Below are 25,629 nucleotides of genomic sequence, written 5' to 3'. Positions count from 1 at the left end.
TGTGCCGCCATGTGCCGCCATGTGCAGCCATGTGCCGCCATGTGCCGCCATGTGCCGCCATGTGCCGCCATGTGCAGCCATGTGCAGCCATGTGCTGCCATGTGCAGTCCATGTGGCAGCCGTGTGCAGCCATGTGCAGCCATGTGCCGCCATGTGCCGCCATGTGCAGCCATGTGCAGCCGTGTGCAGCCATGTGCAGCCATGTGCCGCCATGTGCCGCCATGTGCAGCCATGTGCAGCCGTGTGCAGGGCCATGTGCAGCCCATGTGCAGCCATGTGCCGCCATGTGCCGCCATGTGCCGCCATGTGCAGCCATGTGCAGCCATGTGCTGCCATGTGCCGCCATGTGCCGCCATGTGCCGCCATGTGCCGCCATGTGCAGCCATGTGCAGCCATGTGCCGCCATGTGCCGCCATGTGCCGCCATGTGCAGCCATGTGCCGCCATGTGCAGCCATGTGCCGCCATGTGCCGCCATGTGCCGCCATGTGCCGCCATGTGCAGCCATGTGCAGCCATGTGCCGCCATGTGCCGCCATGTGCAGCCATGTGCTGCCATGTGCAGCCATGTGCAGCCATGTGCCGCCATGTGCCGCCATGTGCCGCATGTGCAGCCATGTGCAGCCATGTGCAGCCATGTGCCGCCATGTGCAGCCATGTGCAGCCATGTGCCGCCATGTGCCGCCATGTGCAGCCATGTGCCGCCATGTGCCGCCATGTGCCGCCATGTGCAGCCATGTGCAGCCATGTGCAGCCATGTGCTGCCATGTGCAGCCATGTGCAGCCGTGTGCAGCCATGTGCAGCCATGTGCCGCCATGTGCCGCCATGTGCAGCCATGTGCAGCCGTGTGCAGCCATGTGCAGCCATGTGCCGCCATGTGCCGCCATGTGCAGCCATGTGCAGCCGTGTGCAGCCATGTGCAGCCATGTGCAGCCATGTGCCGCCATGTGCCGCCATGTGCCGCCATGTGCAGCCATGTGCAGCCATGTGCTGCCATGTGCCGCCATGTGCCGCCATGTGCAGCCATGTGCTGCCATGTGCAGCCATGTGCAGCCATGTGCAGCCATGTGCCGCCACGTGCCGCCATGTGCCGCCATGTGCCGCCATGTGCAGCCATGTGCAGCCATGTGCCGCCATGTGCCGCCATGTGCTGCCGTGTGCAGCCATGTGCCGCCATGTGCAGCCATGTGCCGCCATGTGCAGCCATGTGCCGCCATGTGCAGCCATGTGCCGCCATGTGCCGCCATGTGCAGCCATGTGCCGCCATGTGCAGCCATGTGCAGCCATGTGCCATGCAGTGTCACACGCCGTGTCCCACGCGCCGCGTTATTTGCCCCGTGCCTCCCCCTTCCCCCCCCGCCTTCCCCGCACAGCCGCCGCTCGGTGCCCACCTGCGGTCCCACGCGATGAGACGCTCCGGCGGCTTCGGCCGAGCCGAACGCGAGCTGGCAGCAGGCGCAAAGCTCGGTGTTGTGCCGGCGGCGATGCGGTTCGTCCGTTTGCTGCCGCAGGGCCCGGCCGGCTCGGAGCGCTCCGTGCTCGGCGCAAATGGTTTCGTCCCCACGGCGACGCCCGGCGCCGCTCAGCACCTCGATGGTGGCGCAGCAGCCCCGCACGGCGCTCCACGCCGCCCCTCGGCTCCGCGGCCCCGCACCGCGCTCCGCCAGCTCCGTTCCGTGCCGGCCGCTCCGTCCGGCGGCGGCTCTCGCGGCGCTCTCGGCGTCGCTGTCGCGGTCGCTGTCGCTGTCGGTACCGGCCGGGCTCGGGACTCGCGCCGGGCGGTGGCTCAGGAATTCCTCCAGCTTCCGCGCCGCAAAACCGGCGGCGATGAAGGAGCGATCGATGGCGGCGTCCGGCGCGGCGACGCCGATGTGACACGAGGCCAACGCGGAGCTCAGCGCCTCGGCCGCGTCCGGGGGCTCGGAACCGGCCGGAGGCGGCGGCGCTCGGCGGCTCTCGATGGCCGAACCGCGGGGCTGAGGCGCGGGGCCGCGGCTCCGGGGATCCCGGGGGTGCGAAGGGTTCGGCCGCGCCGTGCGAGCCGGAGCGGCGTCGGTGGCGCCGCAGCTGCAGCAGCAACCGGCGGGAGGCGGCGGCGGTGGGATTCCTGAGGGGGGCGACCGGGGGGGGGGGGTCTGAACGCCGGGACGCCCCGCCGGGGTGGCCGGGTTGGGGATGCCCCGAGGGGACGCCCGGCTGGAGTCGCTGCGGTGGGGACGCGCCGTTGGGGGCACTGGGGACACCGATAGGAACGCGGTGCCCAAAGCCCCCCTGCGGTGCGAGACTCGGGGTCCGCATCCCAGCACCCCCACCCCAATGTTCTCATCCCAGTCTCCTCACCCCAATGTCCCCACCGCCATTGCCCACAATCCCAGCGCCTCCATCCCAACGCCCCCACCCCAATGTCCCCAAACCCTCAGTGCTCCCCTCCCAGTGTCCCCATTGCCATCGGCCCCCATCCCATCCTCCTCACACCCATCACCCCCACCCCATTACCCCCTCCCAGTGCCCCCCACCCCCATCACCCCCAACTCCTCTGCCCCCCACCCCGGTGCCCTCATCCCCATTCCTCCCAAGCCATTCCCCCCCCCCCCCATCGCCCCCATTCCTACGCCCTCACCTCCTTTACCCCCGCCCCATTGCTCCCCACCACCCCCCGCCCCACAGCCCCCCACCCCAAGGCCCCCTCTCACCCCCCCATGCCCACCCCCATCTCGGTGTCCATAGGGCTGCCTTCCAGGCCACAGCGCCATGATGCCGCGACGCCCGGAACGTCCCCACACTGTGACACCCCGCTCGGAACCCCCACCCCATAACAGCGGGCCGGGGGGGGCGATGGCGGCTTCGGGTGGAGGGAGACCCCCGGGGGGGCACGCGGCCGCCGTGCTGCGATGTTACGACCTCCTGCGGGAGGAGATCCAGGCTCTGCTGGCCGAAAACGAGGAGCTGGCCCGCATCGTGGCCGCCGTCCGGCACCACAGCCGCTGCCCCCTCCTCACCTCCACCCCCCAGGAGCCCCCCGGCTCGTGGCCGTTCGGCAGCGCGGCGTGGAGCTCCGACGCTCAGCCCGGTGCCGACGGGACGTCGACGTGGCGCAGCGCTTCTGGCGGCGGCTCGTGGGCCGTGTTGAGGCCGCACAGCAGCTCTGACATCGTGTCCGGGAGGGTGCCGGCACGCAGCGCCAATGAGAGTAGGGGGGGACCTGGGACCCCTTTCCGGCTCATCCTCATCCCACCCCATCCCAATCCTTACCCCCATCCCATCCTATCCCATCCTCATCCCACCCCATCCCAATCCTTACCCCCATCCCACCCCATCCCATCCCATCCCATCCCACCCCATCCCATCCCATCCCACCCCATCCCATCCCATCCCACCCCATCCCACCCCATCCCATCCCATCCCACCCCATCCCATCCCATCCCATCCCACCCCATCCCATCCCACCCCATCCCGCCCCATCCCATCCCACCCCACCCCATCCCACCCCATCCCATCCCATCCCACCCCATCCCACCCCACCCCATCCCATCCCACCCCACCCCATTCCATCCCATCCCATCCCATCCCCAATCCCATTTTAACCCAGCCCCTACACCCCCCAACCCCATCCCCAGTTCCCCGAATCCCAATCCCAATCCCAGCCCATTCGAATCCATCCCTACCCCCCCATCCCCATCCTATTCCCACCCCATCACGATCCATTCCCAACCCACCTGATCCATTCCCCCCCCTCCCCCGGTCTCCCCCCCTCACTCCCCGTTCTCCTCCAGGCGCCCCCGCCGCGCTCCCCGCGCCGCCCCCTGCGTTCCCCCCCCACGCACGAACTTCGTGCCCCCCCGAGTGGCTGCGCGGCGCCGCTTCCCCCCCGGCCTCCCCCGATTCCCGCACTGCCGATCCCGCCCCGCCGGCGGAGCAGCAGCAGCCGCTGGACCTGCGGCTGTCGGAGGTGCGGCGCCGGGAGCCCAGCAGGGAAGCGGACCTCGATGCCGACCGGGAGCCGAGCGGAGAGCCGGAGCGCGACCCGAGCCCGGATCCGAGCCGGGACCCGAACCGCGATGCGGACCAGGACTCCTCGGAGGCGGCGTCGGGGCCCGGGCAGCGCGGTACGGGGGTGCGGGGCGGCCCTGCGGGTTCGGGTCCCGGTGTCCCCGGGGGTTTGGGTCCCGGTGTCCCTGAGGGTTCACATCCCAGTGTCCCCACAGGGTCTTGTCCTGCTTATAGGTTTGGGTCCCGGTGTCCCCCCAGATTCGGGTCTTGTCCTGCTGGTAGATTGGGGCCCCAGTGTCCCTGTCGGTTCGGGTCATTTCGGGTCCCGGTGTCCCCATAGGTTTTGGTCCCGGTGTCCCCTTGGGTTCACATCCCGGTGTCCCCACAGGTTCGGGTCTTGTCCTGCTTATAGGTTTGGGTCCCGGTGTCCCCACAGATTCGGGTCTTGGCCTGTTTGTGGGTTCGGGTCCCGGTGTCACCATGGTTTCGGGTCCCGGTGTCCCCATAGGTTGGGGTCTTGGCCTGTTTGTGGGTTCTGGTCCCGGTGTCCCCACAGGTTCAGGTCCTGGTGACCCCATAGGTTTCGGTCCCTGTGTCCCTGAGGGTTCGGGTCCTGGTGTCCCCACAGGTTCGGGTCTTGGCCTGCTTATGGGTTCGGGTCCCTGAGTCCCCATGGGTTCGGGTCCCAGTGTCCCCATAGGTTTCAGACCCTGTGTCCCTGAGGATTTGGGTCCTGTTGTCCCCATAGGTTGGGGTCTTGGCCTGCTTACAGGTTCAGGTCCCGGTGTCACCATGGGTTCGTGTCCCAGTGTCCCCACAGGTTGGGGTCTTGGCCTGCTTGTAGGTTCAAGTCCCTGTGTCCCGATGGTTTCAGATCCCCGTGTCCCCATGGTTTTGGGGTCCCGGTGTCCCCATAGCTTTCTGAGCAGTCCCAATGTCCCTGTGGGCTCAGATCCCAGTGTCCCCCTGTTTTTGGGGCAGTCCCGGTGTCCCCCTGTTTTTGGGGCAGTCCCGGTGTCCCCGTGGCTTCTGGTCCCAGAGGTTTTGGGGTGGTCCCACCACCTCTGTCACTTCTTGGTCCTGATGTCCCTGTGGGGTTTGGGGTCCAGGCGTCCCTGTGGGTTTCAGTCCCGCTGTTCCCACGGGTTCAGGGTCCCTGTGGGTTCGGATGGTCCCTGTACCCCCCTGTCCCCATGTCACACCCCCACCCCGTCCCTGTCCCCATGTCACAGCCCTCGTGATCCCCAGCCATGGAACTCAGTGACGCGTGGGGACAGAATGGGGTCGGAGTGGTGGGGACAGAGGGAGGGGGTCGCAGTGACAGAAGGACGAAGGGTGGCATTGGGGGGACGGAGGGACGAGGAATGGGGTCACGGTGACAGAGGGACGGGGTTGGGGTGGCAGGGGGATGAGGGACGGGGTCACATCAGGGCGAAAGGCAGACGGGATCGGGGTGACGGAGGGACAGGGGGTGGGTTTGGGGTGGGGACAGAGGGATGGGGTGACGGGGACAGAGGGATGAAGTTGGGGTGATGGGGACAGAGGGATGAAGTTGGGGTGATGGGGACAGAGGGATGGGATCAGGGTGGGGACAGGGATGAAGTTGGGGTGATGGGGACAGAGGGATGGGATCAGGGGGGACAGAGGGATGAAGTTGGGGTGATGGGGACAGAGGGATGGGATCAGGGTGGGGACAGGGATGAAGTTGGGGTGATGGGGACAGAGGGATGGGATCAGGGGGGACAGAGGGATGAAGTTGGGGTGATGGGGACAGAGGGATGGGATCAGGGTGGGGACAGGGATGAAGTTGGGGTGATGGGGACAGAGGGACGGGATCAGGGTGGGGATGGAGGGATGAAGTTGGGGTGATGGGGACAGAGGGATGGGATCAGGGGGGGGACAGGGATGAAGTTGGGGTGATGGGGACAGAGGGATGGGATCAGGGGGGGACAGAGGGATGAAGTTGGGGTGATGGGGACAGAGGGATGGGATCAGGGGGGGGACAGAGGGATGAAGTTGGGGTGATGGGGACAGAGGGATGGGATTGGGGGGGGACAGGGATGAAGTTGGGGTGATGGGGACAGAGGGACGGGATTGGCGGGGGACAGAGGGATGAAGTTGGGGTGATGGGGACAGAGGGATGGGATCAGGGTGGGGACAGAGGGATGAAGTTGGGGTGATGGGGACAGAGGGATGGGATTGGGGGGGGACAGGGATGAAGTTGGGGTGATGGGGACAGAGGGATGGGATCAGGGTGGGGATGGAGAGATGAAGTTGGGGTGATGGGGACAGAGGGATGGGATCAGGGGGGACAGAGGGATGAAGTTGGGGTGATGGGGACAGAGGGACGGGATTGGGGGGGGACAGGGATGAAGTTGGGGTGATGGGGACAGAGGGATGGGATTGGGGGGGGACAGAGGGATGAAGTTGGGGTGATGGGGACAGAGGGATGGGATCAGGGTGGGGATGGAGGGATGAAGTTGGGGTGATGGGGACAGAGGGACGGGATCGGGGCCACAGCCACAGAGGGGTGGGAGACGAGGTCAGGGTGACAGAGGGACGGGTGGCGGCGTCAGGGGAACAGAAGGATGTGGGGTGGGGACACGGGGACGGAAGGGAGGCGTTGGGGTGACGGCGACAGAGGGAGGAGGGATGGGGTCAGGGGGGCAGAGGGATGGGGGCGGGACGACGGGGACAGAAGGACGGGTCGGGGTCACAGCGACAGAGGGATGGGGTTGGGGTTGGGGAGGGGACAGAGGGACGGCAGCGGGGTGACAGGGGGACAGAGGGCCGAGGTGGGAGCGCGGAGGGTCCGACCCACAGAGCGGCGGCAGTGGGAGCGCCTGGTGGGGGAGGTGGCCTTCCAGCTGGACCGGCGCATCCTCGGCCACGTCTTCCCTGAGAGGACGCGGCTCTACGGCTTCACCGTCAGCAACATCCCACAGAAGATCCTGGGGGTCAGTGGGGGGCAGGGGGTGGGGTATGGGGTGGGATGGGGGTAAGGATTGGGGTGGGATGGGGTGGGATGGGATGGGGTGGGGTGGGGTGGGATGGGATGGGATGGAGATGGGATGGGGTGGGATGGGGTGGGATGGGGTGGGATGGGGTGGGATGGGATGGGATGGGATGGGGTGGGATGGGGTGGGATGGGATGGGATGGAGATGGGATGGGATGGGATGGGATGGGATGGGATGGGATGGGATGGGGTGGGATGGGGTGGGATGGGGTGGGATGGGATGGGGTGGGATGGGATGGGATGGGATGGGATGGGATGGAGATGGGATGGGATGGGATGGGATGGGATGGGGTGGGATGGGGTGGGATGGGGTGGGATGGGATGGGGTGGGATGGGATGGGATGGGGTGGGATGGGATGGGATGGGATGGGATGGGATGGGGTGGGATGGGGTGGGATGGGGTGGGATGGGGTGGGGTGGGGTGGGATGGGGTGGGATGGGATGGGATGGGATGGGATGGGGTGGGATGGGATGGGATGGGGTGGGATGGGGTGGGATGGGGTGGGATGGGATGGGGTGGGATGGGATGGGATGGGGTGGGATGGGATGGGATGGGGTGGGATGGGGTGGGGTGGGGTGGGATGGGGTGGGATGGGATGGGGTGGGGTGGGATGGGATGGGATGGGATGGGGTGGGATGGGGTGGGATGGGGTGGATGGGATGGGATGGGGTGGGATGGGATGGGATGAGATGGGGTGGGATGGGATGGGGTGGGATGGGGTGGGATGGGATGGGGTGGGATGGGATGGGATGGGATGGGGTGGGATGGGATGGGATGGGGTGGGATGGGATGGGATGGGGTGGGATGGGGTGGGATTCATGGAACGAGATTGGGATGGGATGGGAGCGGGGCTGGCATGGGGTGGGATTTGAAGTGTCGTGGGCAGATGCGCCCTTGACAGCCCGAGCCGCGGGTCGATCAGCTGCAGACGCAGAGAAGCTCAGGATTTCAGCAGCGTGCAGGGCTGGGGATGGAGCCGGGCTGCGATTCTCGGACCGGCGCCGGGCTGCGCCTCCACCAACGCGCTCCGTCCCTCCCCCCCCGCCCCGCAGTCGGTGCTCAACCCCTCGTCCAGCTCCTTCGATGAGCGGCGCTGCGCCGCGCTCAGCCACCGCTACGTCACCCTGATGGAGCGCCTGAAGGCGCTGGGATACAACCCTGCCGTGCACCCCGCCTTGGCCGAGTCCTTGGTCAACACCTACGGCATCCTCCGCGAGCTGCCCCAGCCCCCCGGCCCCCCGCCCGGCCCCGCTGTGCTGCGGCACGCCGTGGTGGCCGCGGTGCCCCCCGCGCTCCGGGCCGACGCGTTGGTGCTGCTCGAGTGCCTGCGGGAATTGGCGCGGGAGGACGGCAAGCCTCTCTTCTTGGCCTGAGCCATTAAAAGGCGGCCATGCAGGGCGGCTGCGGGTGCGGAGCCGTCGGGGCTGCGGGTGGGAGGAACTGCGGCGCTGCTGGGGGAGAAGGGATGCGGCGATGCGGGGCGGCCGGGGACGCGGCGACAACAGGGACGCGGGGCTCCAGGGATGCAGCGCGGGCGGGGATGGAGGGCAGGCGGAGATGCAGGGCTGCAGTGCAGCCAGGGACACAACGCTGCCAGGGATGCAGGGCCACCGAGGACGCAGTGCAGCCAGGATTGCAGTGCAGCCAGGGCTGCAGGGCTCCAGGGCTGCAGGGCTCCAGGGATGCAGGGCTCCAGGGCTCCAGGGATGCAGGGATGCAGGGCTCCAGGGATGCAGGGCTCCAGGGATGCAGGAATGCAGGGCTCCAGGGATGCAGGGCTCCAGGGATGCAGGAATGCAGGGCTCCAGGGATGCAGGGCTCCAGGGATGCAGGAATGCAGGGCTCCAGGAATGCAGGGATGCAGGGCTCCAGGGATGCAGGGATGCAGGGCTCCAGGGCTGCAGGGCTCCAGGAATGCAGGGCTCCAGGGATGCAGGGCTCCAGGGATGCAGGGCTCCAGGGATGCAGGGATGCAGGGCTCCAGGGATGCAGGGATGGGGTGGGCGCTCAGGGCTGCGATGCTGCTGCAGCGCAGTGCCGTGGGGTCGGTGCTGGTGGTGGTGCGTGTCGGTGTGGGGCTGTGGGTCACGCGTGGGGTGGGGGGGAGGCAGAGCTGCGTGTGGGTGCACACTGAGGAACCCACATCCAGGGGCTCCATTGTGTTCGGGGCAGATGGCATCTGCAGCAGGGTGAGCGCTGGGGTAGGGAGAGGGATCCACAGGGTGCCATAGGGATCCACGGGGTGCCAGAGGGATCCACGGGGTGCCAGAGGGATCCATGGGGTGCCAGAGGGATCCACAGGGTGCCAGAGGGATCCAGGGGTGCCATAAGGATCCACAGGGGCCAGAGGGATCCACAGGGTGCCATAAGGATCCACAGGGTGCCAGAGGGATCCACGGGGTGCCAGAGGGATCCAGGGGTGCCATAGGGATCCACAGGGTGCCAGAGGGATCCACGGGGTGCCAGAGGGATCCATGGGGTGCCAGAGGGATCCAGGGGTGCCATAGGGATCCACAGGGTGCCAGAGGGATCCATGGGGTGCCATAAGGATCCACAGGGTGCCATAGGGATCCACGGGGTGCCATAAGGATCCACAGGGTGCCAGAGGGATCCACAGGGTGCCAGAGGGATCCATGGGGTGCCAGAGGGATCCACAGGGTGCCATAGGGATCCACAGGGTGCCAGAGGGATCCACGGGGTGCCAGAGGGATCCACAGGGTGCCATAAGGACCCACAGGGTGCTAGAGGGATCCACGGGGTGCCATAAGGATCCACAGGGTGCCAGAGGGATCCAGGGGTGCCATAGGGATCCACAGGGTGCCAGAGGGATCCAGGGGTGCCAGAGGGATCCACAGGGTGCCATAGGGATCCACGGGGTGCCAGAGGGATCCACAGGGTGATGATGTAAGGATCCACAGGGTGCCATAGGGATCCACGGGGTGCCATAAGGATCCACAGGGTGCTAGAGGGATCCAGGGGTGCCATAGGGATCCAGGGGTGCCATAGGGATCCACAGGGTGCCATAAGGATCCACAGGGTGCCAGAGGGATCCAGGGGTGCCATAGGGATCCACGGGGTGCCATAGGGATCCACGGGGTGCCAGAGGGATCCACAGGGTGATGATGTAAGGATCCACAGGGTGCCATAGGGATCCACGGGGTGCCATAGGGATCCACAGGGTGATGATGTAAGGATCCACAGGGTGCCATAGGGATCCACGGGGTGCCATAGGGATCGGCAGGGTGCCATAAGGATCCACAGGGTGCCATAGGGATCCACAGGGTGATGATGTAAGGATCCACAGGGTGCCATAAGGATCCATGGGGTGCCATAGGGATCCACGGGGTGCCATAAGGATCCACAGGGTGCCATAGGGATCCACAGGGTGCCATAGGGATCCGCAGAGTGCCATAAGCATCCACAGGGTGCCATAAGGACCCACAGGGTGCCATAGGGATCTGCAGAGTGCCATAAGGATCCCCAGGGTGATATAAGGATCCACAGAGTGCCATAGGGATCCACAGGGTGATATAAGGATCCACGGGGTGCCATAAGGACCCACAGGGTGCCATAAGGATCCATGGGGTGCCATAGGGATCCATGGGATGCCATAGGGATCCATGGGGTGCTATAGGGATCCACAGGTTGCCATTGGGATCCACGGGGTGCCATTGGGATCCACAGGGTGCCATAAGGATCCACAGGGCGCCATAGGGATCCACGGGGTGCCATAAGGATCCACGGGGTGCCAGAGGGATCCGCAGGGTGCCATAAGGATCCAGAGGGTGATATAAGGATCCACGGGGTGCCATAAGGATCCACAGGGTGCCATAAGGATCCCCAGGGTGATATAAGGATCCATAGGGTGCCATAAGGATCCCCAGGGTGCCATAGGGATCCCCAGGGTGCCATAAGGATCCATAGGGTGCCATAGGGATCTACAAGGATGCACAGGGTGCCATAATGATCCCCAGGGTGCCATAGGGATCTGCAGGGTGCCATAGGGATCCCCAGGGTGCCATAGGGATCCACAGGGTGCCATAAGGATCCCCAGGGTGCCATAGGGATCCCCAGGGTGCCATAAGGATCCCCGGGGTGCCATAGAATCACAGGATCACCAGGTTGGAAACGAGCTGCAGGAGCATCCAGTCCAACCCCCCCATTGCTGTCAGTGCCACCAGCACCAACCCACGTCCTGCAGCTCCTCACCCAGGCGCCTCCTGAACGCCTCCCCCACCTCCCTGTGCAGCCACTGCAGCCTGAGCACTGCGAGCAGCAGCTTCTCCTCATGTCCTCATGTCCAAACCTCCTCTGGCACAACTTGGGGCCGTTTCCTCGGCTCCTGCTGTTTGCCTGGGAGAAGAGGCCAGGCCCTTCTGCACCACAGCCATAGAGAGCAGTGAGCTCTGCCCTCAGCTCCTCTTCTCACCCTGAACATTCCCAGCTCCTTCAGCCTCTCCTCAGCCCTGTGCTCCAGACCCCTCACCATTTCATTGCCCTCCTTTCAACACGTTCCAGGCCCTCCATGTCTTTCCTGCAGTGAGGGGCCCAAAACTGGACCCAGCCCTCGAGGTGCGGCCTCACAGAGCTGAGCACAGGGGATGGATGCTCCCCTCCCTGCTCCTGCTGGCCATTTCTGATGCAGGCCAGGCTGCCCTTGCCCTTCCTGGCCACCTGGGCACACTGCTGGCTCCTGTTCAGCCCAGCATCCATCCATACCCCCAGCTCCATTTCCTCTACGCCGTCCTCCAGCCACACCGCCCCAAGCCTGCAGCGTCGCCTGGGGTTGCTGCAGCCCAAGTGCAGGACCCGGCATTTGGCCTTGTTGCACCTCATCCCATGGGCTTCAGCCCAGCCCTCCAGCCTGTCCAGATCCCTCTGTAGGGCCTCGCTACCCCCAGGCAGATCCACACTTCCAGCCCATTTGGTGCCATCTGCGAATGTACTGAGGGGGCACTTGATGCCCTCATCGAGGTCATCAATAAAGATATTGCAGAGCCCAGGCCCAGCACTGACCCCTGGGGAACACCGCTCACAACCGGTCGCCAGCTGGATTTGACTCCATTCACCACCACTCTCTGAGCCCGGCCCTCCATGCAGCTCCTCACCCAGCCCACACTGCAGCCATCCAAGCTGCCGGCTTCTGCAGGAGATGCTGTGGGAGGCAGCGCCAAAGGCTGTGCTGGAGTCCAGGCAGAGCATCCACAGCCTTTCCCTCATCCACCAGATGGGTCACAGATCATAGAAGGAGGTCAGGCTGCTCAAGCAGGCGCTGCCCTTCACCCACCCGTGCTGCTGGGCCCGATGCCCCGCTCAGCCCGCGCTGCCGCATGATCTCCATCTGCTCCATCGCTTCCCCGGCACCGAGCTCAGGCTCACAGGCCTGCAGTTCCCGGATCCTCCTTATACCATTCCTGTCAATGGAGGCGCGCTGGCAGCCTGCAGCCTTCTGGGACCTCAGCAGAGCACAAGGAGCGCTGATAGATGGTGGGAAGCGGCTCTTCTCTCCCCTCCGCCACTTCCCTCAGCACGGGTGGCTGCTCCCCTCCCTGCTCTGCTCATTCCTAACGCAGGCAGGACGCCGCCGGCCCTTTTGGCCACGTGGGCACCAACCAACCCCCCCAGCTCCCTTTCCTCTCCACACTCACAGCCACTCGTCCCCCAGCCTTTGTGCTGCATGGCGTTGCTGTGCCCAAATGCAGGACCCGGCACCTGGCCCTGTTGAACCTCATCCCGTTCCCCTCGGCCCGGCGCCTCAGCCTGTCCCAATCCCGTCCCAATCCCTCTGCAGGGCCTCCCTGCCCTCAGCCAGATCCACGCCACCTCCCAGCTCGGTGCCATCTGCAAACTTGCTGAGTTCCGCATGTTGGCCACACGAGGGCAGCACACAGACGGTGGAAAAAACGCCCTCAGTGCCTTCATCAGGTCATCAATGAAGATATGAAACAGGATGGGCTCAGCACGGAGCCCCGGGGGACACCACTGGCAACGGGTCGGCACCTGGATTCCATGCACCACGACCCGCTGGGCACGGCCCTCAGCCGCCTCCTCACCCAGAGGAGCGTCCGTCTGTTCGGCGGAGCTGTGCGGGACAGCGAGGGGAGCCAAGGGGGGAGGGCCGTAAAGGGGAGCACGGGAAGCGCCGCCCGTGGGTGAGCAGGGAGTTCTTCAAGGTGAGGACGGTGCGGCTCTGGAACAGGCTGCCCAGGGAATTTTGTTCCGCTCTCCGTGCTGCCCCCGTGTGGCCGATATGCGGAACTGCAACGGAGTGTCTGCGCCCTGTGCTGCCCTCGTGTGGCCAGTATGAGGAACTGCAACGAAGTGTTGTCCGCGGTTTCTCCGTGCTGCCCTCTTGTGGCCAATATGAAAAACTGCAACGAAGTTTTTTCCGCAGTCTCTGGGCTGCCCTCGTGTGGCCAATATGCGGAACTGCAAAGAAGTTTTTTCTGCTCTCTGTGCTGCCCTCGTGTGGACAGTAGGCGGAACTGCAACGAAGTTTTTTCCGCTGTCTTTCCGTGCTGCCCCCTTGTGGTCGATATGCGGAACGGCAACGAAGATTTTTCCGTTGTCTCTGCTGCCCTCGTGTGGCCCATGTGCGGAACTGCAACGAAGTTTTTTTCTCTGTTTCTGCACTGCCCCCGTGTGGCCAATATGCGGAACTGCAACGAAGTTTTTTCCACCGTCTCTGTGCTGCCCTCGTGTGGCCGATATGCGGAACAGCAACGGAGTGTCCGCGCCCTGTGCTGCCCTCGTGTGGCCAGTATGAGGAACTGCAACGAGGTGTTTTCTGCAGTCTTTCCGTGCTGCCCTCGTGTGGCCGATATGCGGAACTGCAGCCAAGTGTTTTCCACGGTCTCTGTGCTGCCCTCGTGTGGACAGTAGGCGGAACTGCAACGAAGTGTCCGCGCCCTGTGCTGCCCTCGTGTGGCCAGTATGAGGAACTGCAACGAAGTTTTTTTCCGCTCTCCGTGCTGCCCTCGTGTGGCCAATATGCGGAACTGCAACGAGGTGTTTTCTGCAGTCTTTCCGTGCTGCCCTCGTGTGGCCGATATGCAAAACTGCAACGAAGTGTTTTCCGCTCTCTGCGCTGCCCTCGGGTGGTTGATATGCGGAACTGCAACGAAATTTTTTCCGCTGTGCTGCCCTCGTGTGGCCAGTATGAGGAACTGCAACGAAGTGTTTTCCGCGGTTTCTCCGTGCTGCCCTCGTGTGGCCGATGTGCGGAACTGCAGCCAAGTGTTTTCCACGGTCTCTGTGCTGCCCTCGTGTGGGCAGTAGGCGGAACTGCAACGAAGTTTATTCCGCTCTCTGTGCTGCCCTCCTGTGGCCAATATGCAGAACTGCAACGAAGTTTTCTTCGCTCTCTCTGCTGCCCTCGTGTGGCCAATATGCGGAACTGCAGCCAAATTATTTCCTCTATCTGTGCTGCCCTCGTGTGTCCAGAATGCGAAACTGCAACGAAGTGTTTTCCGCGGTCTTTCAGTGCTGCCCTCGTGTGGCCAATATGAAAAACTGCAACGAACTTTTTTCCGCAGTCTCTGGGCTGCCCTCTTGTGGCCAATATGCGGAACTGCAAAGAAGTTTTTTCTGCTCTCTGTGCCGCCCCCGTGTGGCCACTATTCGGAACTGCAACGAATTTTTTTCCCCTCTCTCTGCTGCCCTGGTGTGGCCGATATGCAGAACTGCAACCAAGTTTTTTCCTCAGTCTCTGTGCTGCCCTCGTGTGGCCAATATGCGGAATTGCAACGAAGTTTTTTCGCGGCCTTTCCGAGCTGCCCTCGTGTGGCCGATATGCGGAACTGCAACGAAGTTTATTCCACCGTCTCTGTGCTGCCCTCGTGTGGCCGATATGCGGAACTGCAGCCAAGTTATTTCCTCTATCTGTGCTGCCCTCGTGTGGACAGTAGGCGGAACTGCAACGAAGTGTTTTCCGCAGTCTCTCCGTGCTGCCCTCTTTTGGCCAATATGCGGAACTACAACGAAGTTTTTTCTGCTCTCTGTGCTGCCCCTGTGTGGCCAATATGCGGAACTGCAACGAAGTGTTTTCCGCAGTCTCTGTGCTGCCCCCGTGTGGCCAGTATAAGCAACTGCAACGATTTTTTTTTCCTCTGCCTCTGTGCTGCCCTCTTGTGGCCAATATGCGGAAGTGCAATGAAGTGTTGTCCGCGGTCTCTGTGCTGCCCTCGTGTGGCCGATGTGCGGAACTGCAACGAATTTTTTTTCGCCGTCTCTGTGCTGCCCTCGTGTGGCCAATATGCGGAACTGCAATGAAGTTTTTTCCGCTCTCTGTGCTGCCCTCGTGTGGCAGATATGAGGAACTGCAAAGAATTTTTTTCGCTCTCTGTGCTGCCCCCTTGTGGCCAACATGCGGAACTGCATCCAACTTTTTTCCCCTGTCTCTGGTGTCCCCACGTAACCAATCGGTGCCCAACAACGAGCATGGAAAAGCAGATGTGAATTTTGCACGAAAGAGTCCTTTGTGGACTTGCCTCATGCGCGCTGCGGCGAGGAGAATTGCGCATGCGCTCTGCGGTGAGGAAACTGACGCACGCGCAGTGCGATGTCCAGGAAGGCGCATGGGTTCTGCCTGCATGAAGTCGGCGCATGCGGGCTGCATGCAATGACCGACGCATGCGCAGTGCTGTGCCAAGAAGCCGCATACGCTGTTCGGCGCTGAGCTGGCGCATGCGTGTTACCGTGCCGCGGCTGGCGTATGCGCCTCGCGTGGCAGAAACCGGCGCGTATATATAGCGCGTTACAGAGCCCGGATTTGCTCAGATGTATTGCTTTCCCGAGACATGCTCGTGTCGGTGCTGCTGCACACCGGTAACGCGATCGAGAATCTCCGAGCCGCTGCGAGCCTCTCCGAGCAACTCCAAGCCGCTCCGAGTCTCTCCGAGCCCTTCCGAGCAGCTCCGAGCCCCTCCCAGTCGCTCCGAGCCCGTCCGAGGAGCTCCGAGCCTCTCGGAGAAGCTCAAAGCAGCTTTCACGCCGCTCCGAGCTGCTCCGAGTCCTTCCGAGTAGCTCTGAGCTGCTGCGAGTCGTTCCGAGCCCCTCCGAGGAGCTCCGAGCCTCACCGAGCAGCTCCGAGCCCCTCGGAGAAGCTCCGCGCCGCTTTCGTGCCGCTCCGAGTCCTTCCGAACAGCTCCGAGCCCCTCCCAGCAGCTCCGAGCCCTTCCGAGCAGCTCCGAGCCGCTCGCTCCGAGCCGCTTTCGTGCGGCTCCGAGTCCTTCCGAGCAGCTCCGAGCCTCTCCGAGGAGCTCCGAGCCCCTCCGAGCAGCTCCGAGCCCCTCGGAGAAGCTCCGAGCAGCTTTCGCGTCGCTCCGAGCTGCTCCAAGTCCTTCCGAGTAGCTCCGAGCTGCTGCGAGTCGTTCCGAGCCCCTCCGAGGAGCTCCGCGCCTCTTTCGCACCGCTCCGAGTCCTTCCAAGCAGCTCCGAGCCCCCTCAAGTCGTTCCGAGCCCCGCCGAGGAGCTCCAAGCCGCTCCGAGGAGCTCCGAGCCCCTAGCAGAAGTTCCGAGCCGCTGCAAGCCGCTCCGAGCCTCTGCGAGTCGCTCCGAGCCCTTCCGAGCAGCTCCGAGCCGCTCGCTCAGAGCCGTTTTCGTGCAGCTCCGAGTCCTTCCGAGCCGCTCCGAGTCCTTCCGAGCCGCTCCGAGCCCTTCCTAGCAGCTTCGAGCCCCTCCGAGCAGCTCCGAGCCCTTCCGAGCAGCTCCGAGCCGCTCGCTCAGAGCCGTTTTCGTGCCGCTCCGAGTCCTTCCGAGCCGCTCCGAGTCCTTCCGAGCAGCTCCGAGCCCCTCCGAGCAGCTCCGAGCCCTTCCGAGCAGCTCCGAGCCTCTCCGAGGAGCTGCAAGCCTCTCCGAGGAGCTCCGAGCCCCTCCGAGCAGCTCCGAGCCCCTCGGAGAAGCTCCGAGCAGCTTTCGCGCCGCTCCGAGCTGCTCCGAGTAGCTCCGAGCTGCTGCGAGTCGTTCCGAGCCCCTCCGAGGAGCTCCGAGCCTCACCGAGCAGCTCCGAGCCGCTCGGAGAAGCTTCGAGCCGCTTTCGCGCCGCTCCGAGCCTCTCCGAGTCCTTCCGAGCAGCTCCGAGCCCCCCCAAAATCGTTCCGAGCCCCTCCGAGGAGCTCCAAGCTGCTCCAAGCCGCTCCGAGCCCTTCCGAGCAGCTCCGAGCCGCTCGCTCCGAGCCGCTTTCGTTCCGCTTTGTTTTGAAGGTGACGGGCGTATATTCGCTGTTAGCCGGAGGACTAATCACCATAGAGAGCGGCGGATGAGCTGCGCAGAGCGGTTAGATCGGCACTTCCGCATTTCTGGGCGCATGCGTTTTGCCGCGGGTGGACTCGGCGGCAGGCAGCGGCAGTTCCGCGCGTTGGCCACGCGGTGGCAGCAGAGACCACGGCAAGAACTTTCCTGCCGGATCGATGCCGGGACTCGGTGGTAGGCGGCGGCAGTTCCGCGCATTGGGGGCTGCCCGTGGGGCGCGTGGAGTGCTGGGAGGAGCTGATGGCCGTGCGCGGTGGGGGGATGGTGCCCTCGGCGCACGGCTGTGACAGCGGGGTGGGGGTCGGTGCCCCCAAAATGGGGTGGTGGGCGAGTTGTATGGGGAGTGCATGTGAAGCAGTGCTGGAGCAGCTTGTGAAGGGTGCAGCCCTGTGAGCACAGGTGGAAGCAAGGCAGCCGTGGGAGCAGATGTGGGACCTGTGGGTCACTTATGCGTCGCTTGTGGGGCGCGGATGTGTCACTCTTGGGGCCCAGGCTGCTGTCAGTCATTTGTGGGTCCCTGCTGCCCCACTTGTGGGGGTACTTATGGGTCAATTCCTGGTCCCTTTGCCAGTTAACGGTCCCAGGCTGCTGTGGGGCACTTCTGGGGCCGTGTGTCTCACTTGTGGGTCCATGCTGTGCCACTTGTGAGTCACTTGTGGGGCACTGGGAGGGCAGTTGTTGGTGACAGGACACTCGTGGGGCACTTATGGGACGCTGATGGGTCAATTATGGGGGACTTATGGGGCACTTGTGGTTCAGTTGTTTGTCCCTTGCGAGGCACTTGTGGGTCCCTGTGGGTCACTTGTGGGTCACAGGCTGCTGTGGGTCATTTGTGGGTCCCTGCAGTGCCACCTGTGGGGCATTTGTGGCTCCCAGGTCACTGAGGGTCTTTCTGGGTCCCTCCCTGTTTCTGTGGGGTTTGGATTGCTGTTGGAGCCAAAAGGCCACACGCTGCCATACAGGCAGGTGCCAGGGTCACCCCCTGAGGACACCAAAGCCTCCAATAACGTCACAGCGGCCTTTAATTGCTGTGTGAGGAGATGACGTGCGTTTCTCCCTGGGGAGCCGTAAGCTGAGCCTGGCAGCTGGGCAGCCAGCACTCGCTCCATTGATGCTGCTCATCTCAGCCCTTGTGCTGCACGTGCAGCTTCTCAGCACCTCGCTGTATCAGCACTGAAATCTGTGCTCCCCTATTTATTACAAATGTCAGCAATTGCCATGGAGGACAGACTGGAAGCAAAGGACGTGGACCGTCCTCGCTCGTCTGTGGACCATAAACCATAAACCTCCCCTTGCCACACAGGCAGACCCAATTGGCTGCTGGTCATTACTTTTTTTTTTACTTCATTTTTTCCTTCCTGCTTTTAGGGGAACTTTGAGATCACAGCCTGAAGCAGTGATGGAGCACCTGGTGAGGGGTGCAGCCCTGCCTGCACAGGTGGAAGCAATGCAGCCGTGGGGCAGATGGGGCTGAGCCTGGCTCCACCCCTCCCTCATATCATCTTAAGGGCTGGCAGCCCCACAGGCAGGGTTTCTTCCTGGAGATGCCTCCTGTGGATTGCTGGGTGAGCTCTGGTTCGTGGGAAGAGGTCAGCGATTCTTTCTTGATGGCTGTTGGGGTTTTGGTCTCTGCCTTTCTGTGGGGATTGTAAGCTGGTTTACAGTAGCTCTGTCAGCTCTGCTTCTGATGCCTTCCACTTGTTCTCTGAGGGCAGTCAAGGGGTTCTCTGCCTTTTTCTGAACTGGTAACGGAGGGACTGATGGACGTTCCTTTCTTTTGCTCTCATCTGTTTTGGGAATGCTTCTGTCAGCCCCAAGGTGACGCTGGTTGGGTGACTGAGCGTTGCGACTCCAGAAATGCCTGGAGCTGATGCACTGTTCTGTAAAGGGATTCTGTGTTCTGCAGAGTTCCTCTGCAACTCTTTCTAAGCTCAACACCTTCTTGTGACGTCTCTGTTCCCTCTTTCGTGATTCTCATTGTGGGATCTCCAACCTGGGCCTCCAAACTCACTCCGTCTGCTCCCACGTTGCCGCAGCCCATTTTATGACACGTTCCCTCTGTGTCCTCGCGTCCTCCCTGTGTCCTCTGCCCGTGTCCCCTCTGCGCCTCCTGTGCCACGCATTCATTCCACCTGTGCTGAGTGTTGTTTGAGGGCACGCATTTCAATTCCGTTCCGCGTCTCGTTGGATCTCCTTCTGTTTTGCGGCTCAATGGGGTCGAAGGGTTTCTGGGGCTCCTCTGGTTGGTGGTTCCAGCGCTGTGCAATCTGTGAGGCGGACGCTGGAACGGCAGGAACCCCTTGTTTACACATCGCTTGTATGCGGGTGGGTTTTGGGCCGGCTGTGGGCAGCTCCCTTGGAGATGCAATGGGGGTTGGTCCCCAGGGCTCGCCCTGCTCCCTGCCCTTTGTCCTTGCAGCCCCATGAGCTCCGTGGCTGGCGATAGAGCGAGGTGCGTGGTTGCGGCTGGGAGCTGAGCTGCAGGAAACCCCCGGGCCCCAGCGGCCGTTTGCTTCATCCTCACCCAGCGCCGTCCGCTCTGCGCTGCTCGAGAATACTGAGCACAAGGATTCAGTTCCTGGTTGGCCTGGTTCTCTCCCAGATCTCCCTTAGGAATTGGTTGGCAGCAAAGGTGTCAGGGCTCGGCTCTGCGAGCGCCTTGTGGCCGACCCCCCCAGGCTCTCAGGGCTCTTTCAGTCGTGCTGGCAGATGTGGCTTTGTATTGATAGGAAACAAAGGGCCGTCCTCTGCTGGAGCGCTGTGCCTGGATCACCGCAGATATCTCCATTCCAGCCGTCAGGGGATGCTGTCAGTTTCCCAGTCTGGACGCCACCCAACCTCCCCAGCCCTCTTCCTTCCATCCCTGCCCCCCTGCAGCCGTGGCACCCAGCAGTGCGATGCAGCAATTCCTCTGGTGTGCTGAATGCTGGGGCCGGCACTGAGAGGCTCTGTGGCCGACGTGGATCTTCCTGGTTGGACTGCTTGGTGAGTTTCCCTGGTGCTGTTGAGCACGCAGGCTTCCCCGCCTGCCCTGATTGCTCACCAGGCCATCGATGTCCTTTGTGCCGTCGTGCCTCACTGCTTCAGGTATCATGCCATAGACTCCTTAGAGTCAGAAGGGACTGTTTGTGATGATCTAGTGCGACTCCCCACAAGGAACAGGGACATCCACAGCTCGATCGGGCTGCCCAGGGCCTGATCCCGCCTCACCTTGGAAGGGACAGGGCATCCACCGCCTCTCTGGGCAGCCTGTTCCACTGCCCAGAATCACAGAATGTCCCGGGTTGGAAGGGACCTCGAGGCCCACGAGTCTCCAGCCCCCCGCCAACGCAGGGCCACCAACCTCCCTGTTTCACAGCAGCCCAGGCTGCCCAGGGCCCCATCCAACCTGGCCTTGAACACCTCCAGGGATGGACGGGGCATCACAGCCTCTCTGGGCAGCTGTTCCAGCACCTCACCGCTCTCACAGCACAGAACTTCCCCCTGACATCCAACCTCAATCTCCCCTCCATCAATTTAAAACCATTTCCCTTTGTCCCTTGCTGTAAAAAGACATTTTCCTTACATCTAACCTAAGTTTTCCCTTCTTCTTTCCTTTAGCTCCCTTTAGGTATCGAAAGGCTGTTACCAGGTCACCTCGGAGCCTTCGCTTCTCCGGGCTGAACAGCCCCAGCTCTCTCAGCCTGTCTTTGGAGGAGAGCTGTTTGATCCCTTGGTTCTGTTTTGTTTTGTGGCCATCCTCTGATGTGATCCAACAGGTCCATGTCTCTTCTGCACTGAGGACTCTACATCCCGACACAATCTCTAGATGTGGGATTGTGCAGAATATGGACTCAGGTAAGGGAAGCCTCTTGACTTCACAGGTCCTACAGGAGCTGATGAGAACTTTAGAAATAGAGTGGGAGCTCCATACTCTGTGGCATCCTCCTTCTTCAGGGAAATTAGAATGAATCAATCAGATGCTGAAGAAGCACTTGTCAAAATTGGTTTCAGAGACCAAATTACCATGGACAAAGTGTTTGCCTGTAGCCCTTGTCAGAACACGAACCACTCACAGAAAAGGCTTAGGAGTATCACCACACGAAGTGCTGTCTGGGTGGCCGTACTTGGGAATGGTGAGATGCCCGCTCTTGAAACCAAGGGTAAGTTTCTCCAGAACTGTGTACTCGGGTTGTCTGCTGCTCTGTTATTCCTTAAGGGATGTGGGCCGTTGGCTCAAACTCCACCTCTGGAATTTCCAGTGCGCTCATCCCGTGTTGGAGACTGGTCCTAATACGCGCCTGGCAGAAATCAAGGCTTCAGCCTGAGTGGGAGGGACTATTTCAGGTACTGCAGTGGATGTCGCCTACCTTGACTTCAGCAATGTTTTGTTTCGGTCTCCTGTGACATCCTGGTAATGAAGCTGAGAAAGTGTGGGATAGAGGAGTGGATGATGAGGTGGGCTGAGAACAGGTTTACTGGCTGAGCTCAGTGGTGGTGATCGGCGGCGCAGAGTGCGGCTGGAGAGCTGTGAGCGGCGGTGCTCCCGGGGGTTGGTGCTGGGTCTGGTTGTGAAAGGTAGATTGTGTTTGTGCTGTAGAAGCTTTGAGTATTTTCTGTATGTAGTACTGGCTTTACTGAACTTACAGCCCTCTTGTGGAAGAGCTGTTTGCCTTCTACTAAGAAAGTTGCTGAGCAGAGTTAAAAAGTTAAAGATTCGGGGTGTTCTGATTGGAATTGAGCCAGGCACAAAATAAGGCAAATATGCAGGGTGGAGAGAGAGAGGGAGCTCGGCACAGGACAGAACAAATGTGCTCACTCTTGGAAATATGGCCCTCGTATCTCCATAGAGAAGTACAAAACATATCAAAAAGAGCAGGTTGGTAATGGACCTTATATGGAACTACATCATAGCAACAGCGTCGGGGAGATTGTGAGCCTAGAGCTCAACCAGTGAGTGCCAGGAGAGCATTGCCTGCGTCGGGTTCAGAGTACAGAACAGAATGAATTTCTCTGACCGATGTGCAATTTTTCCCTTATTAACAGGGAGCGTGTGCCTGTTATTGCAATAACGAATAAACTTTGCTGCTATCACTAAGATCCTTGCCTAAGCTGAAACTGGTGACTTTGAGTGTTTCTCTCAAGGTCTTGTTCAATATCTTTGTCAATGACCTTGATGAGGGGATATGTTCACCCTTAGCAAGTGCACTGATGAGACAAAGCTGGGAGAGAAGTGGTTGGCACGCTGAAAGGCTGTGCTGCCATTCAGCAAGATCTGGACAGGATGGAGAGCTGGGCAGAAACAAACCAGGTGAGGTGGAACAAAAGCAAGTGTAGAGTCTTGCACCTGGGAAGGAATAACTGCAAATATCAGTAAGCTTAGGATGTGACCGGCTGGAGAGGAGCTCTGCAGAGAAGGACCTGGGGGTGCTGGTGGACGACAGATTGGCCGTGAGCCAGCAGTGTGTCCTGCTGGCCAAGAAGACCAATGGCATCCTGGGGCGCTTTAAAAGGAGCGCGGCCAGCTGAGCAAGGGAGGTGATCCCCGCTCTCTGCTCTGCCCTGGTCAGGCCTCACCTGCAGTACTGCATGCAGTTCTGGGCTCCCTTCCTGGTACAGAAATGACAAGGATCTCCTGGAGAGAGTCCAACAGAAGGCCAGGAAGATGATAAAAGGCTTGGAGCATCTCCTCGGTATGGAAAGGCTGGGGGACCTGGGTCTGTTCAGCCTTGAGGAAAGAAGACTGAGAGCAGATCTGATTAATGCTTACGTATTTGTTAAGTGTGGGAGTCCAAAGGACACGGCCAACCTCTTGTCAGCGATCTGTGGGGACAGGAGAAGGGGAAATGGCTACAAACTGGAGCACAGGAAGTTCTGCACCAAAATGCAAAGGATCTTCACAGCAAGGGGGATGGAGCGCTGGAACAGGCTGCCCAGGGAGGCTGTGGCTTCTCCTTGTCTGGAGATATTCCAGACCCTCCTGGACGCCCACCTGCGCGGCCCGCTGTAGGGAGCCCGTTTTGCAGGGACTTTAGACTCAATGATCACTGGGGGTCCCCTGCAACCCCAATTCTGTGGTTCTGTAATTTTAATCTTTGCTTCTTGCAGCAATGCAGTGTTTCAGAAGGGAGAAAAGCACGGCAGGCATCAACTGGATTTCTGTGGTTGGTAAAGCTGTGCTGAGAAGTGGGCTGACACTTGGACCTGGAAATGTGTCTGCAGACTCTGCACCCAGAGGAATGACTTTTCCCTGCAGGTTGGGCTTGTCTAAGGTAGGTCACTGCTAGGTGAGCTTCTGCTTTAAAACATCAAGTTGTATAAATGAGGAAATCTTAAAATCAAGATTGCCAATTCTTTTTTACCTAGGTGATTTTTTCACAAGGAAAGATTTGAAATGCTGTTTGCTAATGGAAGATGGAGAGAGGAAAATCAAGTCAAAGGCACGCTGTGCACAGCCAGCACATAGCATCTGCACCGCTCTCCCCCTGCACGAAGGAGGAGCAACTCAGCAAGCTTGGCCTGGGCCATGGAAGGGAGCATACAAACATCTGGACCAACCCCAACGAAGCTCCTTCTGCAGGTTGGTTGTCTTCCGCTGTGTGTCTGCCATCCTGTTGCTCTGGGGTAGATTTGTTCAGGTTCAGCTCATGGAGTTGAGGTCTGAGTTTAAGTCTGTGGGCATCGTCCAGGAATTGGGGTAGGGTACGAGGCAAGGAAAACTGGGGTAAGAGGATGAGGCTTAGGACCAGGAACCTCTTCCATCACTATTAGCTCTTGCTGTTCTTTTTTTGCGTAGGAATCCATGTGGGTTTTTTAATGAAGAACAAACTCGTGCAGCTTGTGAGTGAATTCATTCACGCATGTTAATCGTTGTTCTTCTCTACGTGGAGCTGCAATTGCAATGGATGCTTGTGGTCTGACGTGCAGCCCCCTCTGATGTGCTCAGATGAGCCAAGTTTGCAAGGCCTGGCTCTCGGTTGGTGAGTTGTGCCCAAGGTCAGAGAGGTGACTCTTGTCAGCTTTGAGATGCATCTTCCAGTTGCATGCTGTGTTCTTCCTGTTGCGTTGAGCTCTTGAGCTCCAGCCCTAAGTGAGGATGCAAGCGCTACCGCAGAAGGGATGGTTGAGATTGGAAGTGCAGTGCAAAGGGCTGGAGCCAGCAGGAGCAGGGATGTGATCATCCCCTGTACTCAGCTCTGGTGAGTCCTCACCTTGAGTGCTGTGCTCAGTTCTGGGTCCCTGACTACATGAAAGACATTGGAACCCTGAAATGTGTCCAGGGAAGAGCAGTGAAGCTGTGAGGAGTGTAGAGCACAAGTGTTATGGGGAGGCAGCTGAGGGAATGGGGATGATTTAGTCTGGGGAAGAGGAGGCTCAGGGCAGACCTTATCCCTCTCTACAGTTAGCTGAAGAGAGGTCATGTCGAGGTAGGGCTCATCCTCTTCTCCCATGTAAGCAGCGATAGGACTGGGGGGAACGGCCTCAAGTTGCACGAGGGGAGATTGAGGCTGGATGTTAAGAAACACTTCTCCACAGGAGTGGTCCGACGCTGGAACGGGCTGCCCAGGTTGGTGATAGAGTTACTGTCCCTGCAGGTGTTCAAGAAACATTAGATGTTGTCCTGAGGGACATAAGGGGCTTAGTGGGAAATGGTGGTGGCAGGTGGACAGTTGGACTGGATGATCTTGGAGATCTTTTCCAACCTTGCTAATTTTATGATTCCATGAAAGGCATCTGCTGGTGAGAGCTTTGGTGGGTGAGCATCAGGCTGCTGGACAGTAGGCAGCTGTTGTCTGTGCAGACAGCCACATCCACGGAGAGTGGAGTCTTTTTAACCTTAACCTTGTCTTTCGTGTCTCATGTGCAGTAAGGCATGTTGTTATAAAGCACCATCGTAGGGGCAACCTTGGTTTGTGCAGCCACCAGAGCTCTCCCCCATGCTTCTCCCTGTGATGTGTGGCCGTATCGAAGGCCTCGCAGAAGCCTGGGTTGGTGAAGTCAGTTGCTCTTCCTTTCCCCCCCCGATGCTGGAAATAGCAGGGAACGGGACTGGGGGACATCCCAGCAGTGGGTTCCTCTCAGCAGAACCGAATGGCCGTTCTGGTGCATGTATTTGGAGTGAATCTGACGCCAGTTAGAGAAATGAGGGGCCTGTGGACAAAAAGAATGTGCCAAGTTTTGCAGTGTAAGATGTTCTCTGAGCTGCTGCTAACAGTGCCCAGCATGCTTCCTTTTCGATGGGGAGAGGTTTAGCAAGGATTTTTTAGATGAAAATAGTTAATCCCGTATTTCCTTTTCATTGACCTTTATTTCATCTAGTTCTTGAAAAGTTACCTTTGGACTCCACAATACTATGTATTACTGAAGAGAATACACGTGCACCCCATGCTTT

At 60.9% G+C, this 25,629-nt stretch overlaps 1 protein-coding gene and 1 long non-coding RNA gene across 2 annotated transcripts; both read left to right on the top strand.

The window, feature by feature from the left end:
• The first annotated feature begins 2,833 nt into the window (after positions 1 to 2,833).
• On the top strand, positions 2,834 to 8,379 carry LOC128072949 (speriolin-like). The gene is made up of 4 exons (XM_052667178.1): positions 2,834 to 3,188; positions 3,772 to 4,104; positions 6,812 to 6,945; positions 8,059 to 8,379. Exons 1-4 carry the CDS (start codon positions 2,834 to 2,836, stop codon positions 8,377 to 8,379), a joined length of 1,143 nt encoding a protein of 380 aa, XP_052523138.1.
• Positions 8,380 to 23,386: 15,007 nt separating this feature from the next.
• LOC128072939 (uncharacterized) lies at positions 23,387 to 24,491 on the top strand. The gene is made up of 3 exons (XR_008202528.1): positions 23,387 to 23,509; positions 23,604 to 23,817; positions 24,034 to 24,491. It is a non-coding gene; the product is annotated as an uncharacterized LOC128072939 (long non-coding RNA).
• The last annotated feature ends 1,138 nt before the right edge of the window (positions 24,492 to 25,629 follow it).

Source organism: Tympanuchus pallidicinctus, unplaced genomic scaffold, assembly GCF_026119805.1.
Source record: "Tympanuchus pallidicinctus isolate F22 unplaced genomic scaffold, pur_lepc_1.0 scaffold75, whole genome shotgun sequence".
Classification (NCBI taxonomy): Eukaryota; Metazoa; Chordata; class Aves; order Galliformes; family Phasianidae; genus Tympanuchus; species Tympanuchus pallidicinctus.
The sequence above is the reverse complement of the archived record's forward strand: the minus strand, read 5'-3'. Positions and strand labels throughout refer to the sequence as shown.

Coding starts and splice junctions, on each gene's coding strand:
- LOC128072949 (XM_052667178.1), top strand. CDS start 2,834: ATGGCGGCTTCGGGTGGAGGGAGACCCCCGGGGGGGCACGCGGCCGCC. Junction 3,189..3,771: donor GGCACGCAGCGCCAATGAGA/GTAGGGGGGGAC, acceptor GTTCTCCTCCAG/GCGCCCCCGCCGCGCTCCCC. Junction 6,946..8,058: donor TCCCACAGAAGATCCTGGGG/GTCAGTGGGGGG, acceptor CCCGCCCCGCAG/TCGGTGCTCAACCCCTCGTC.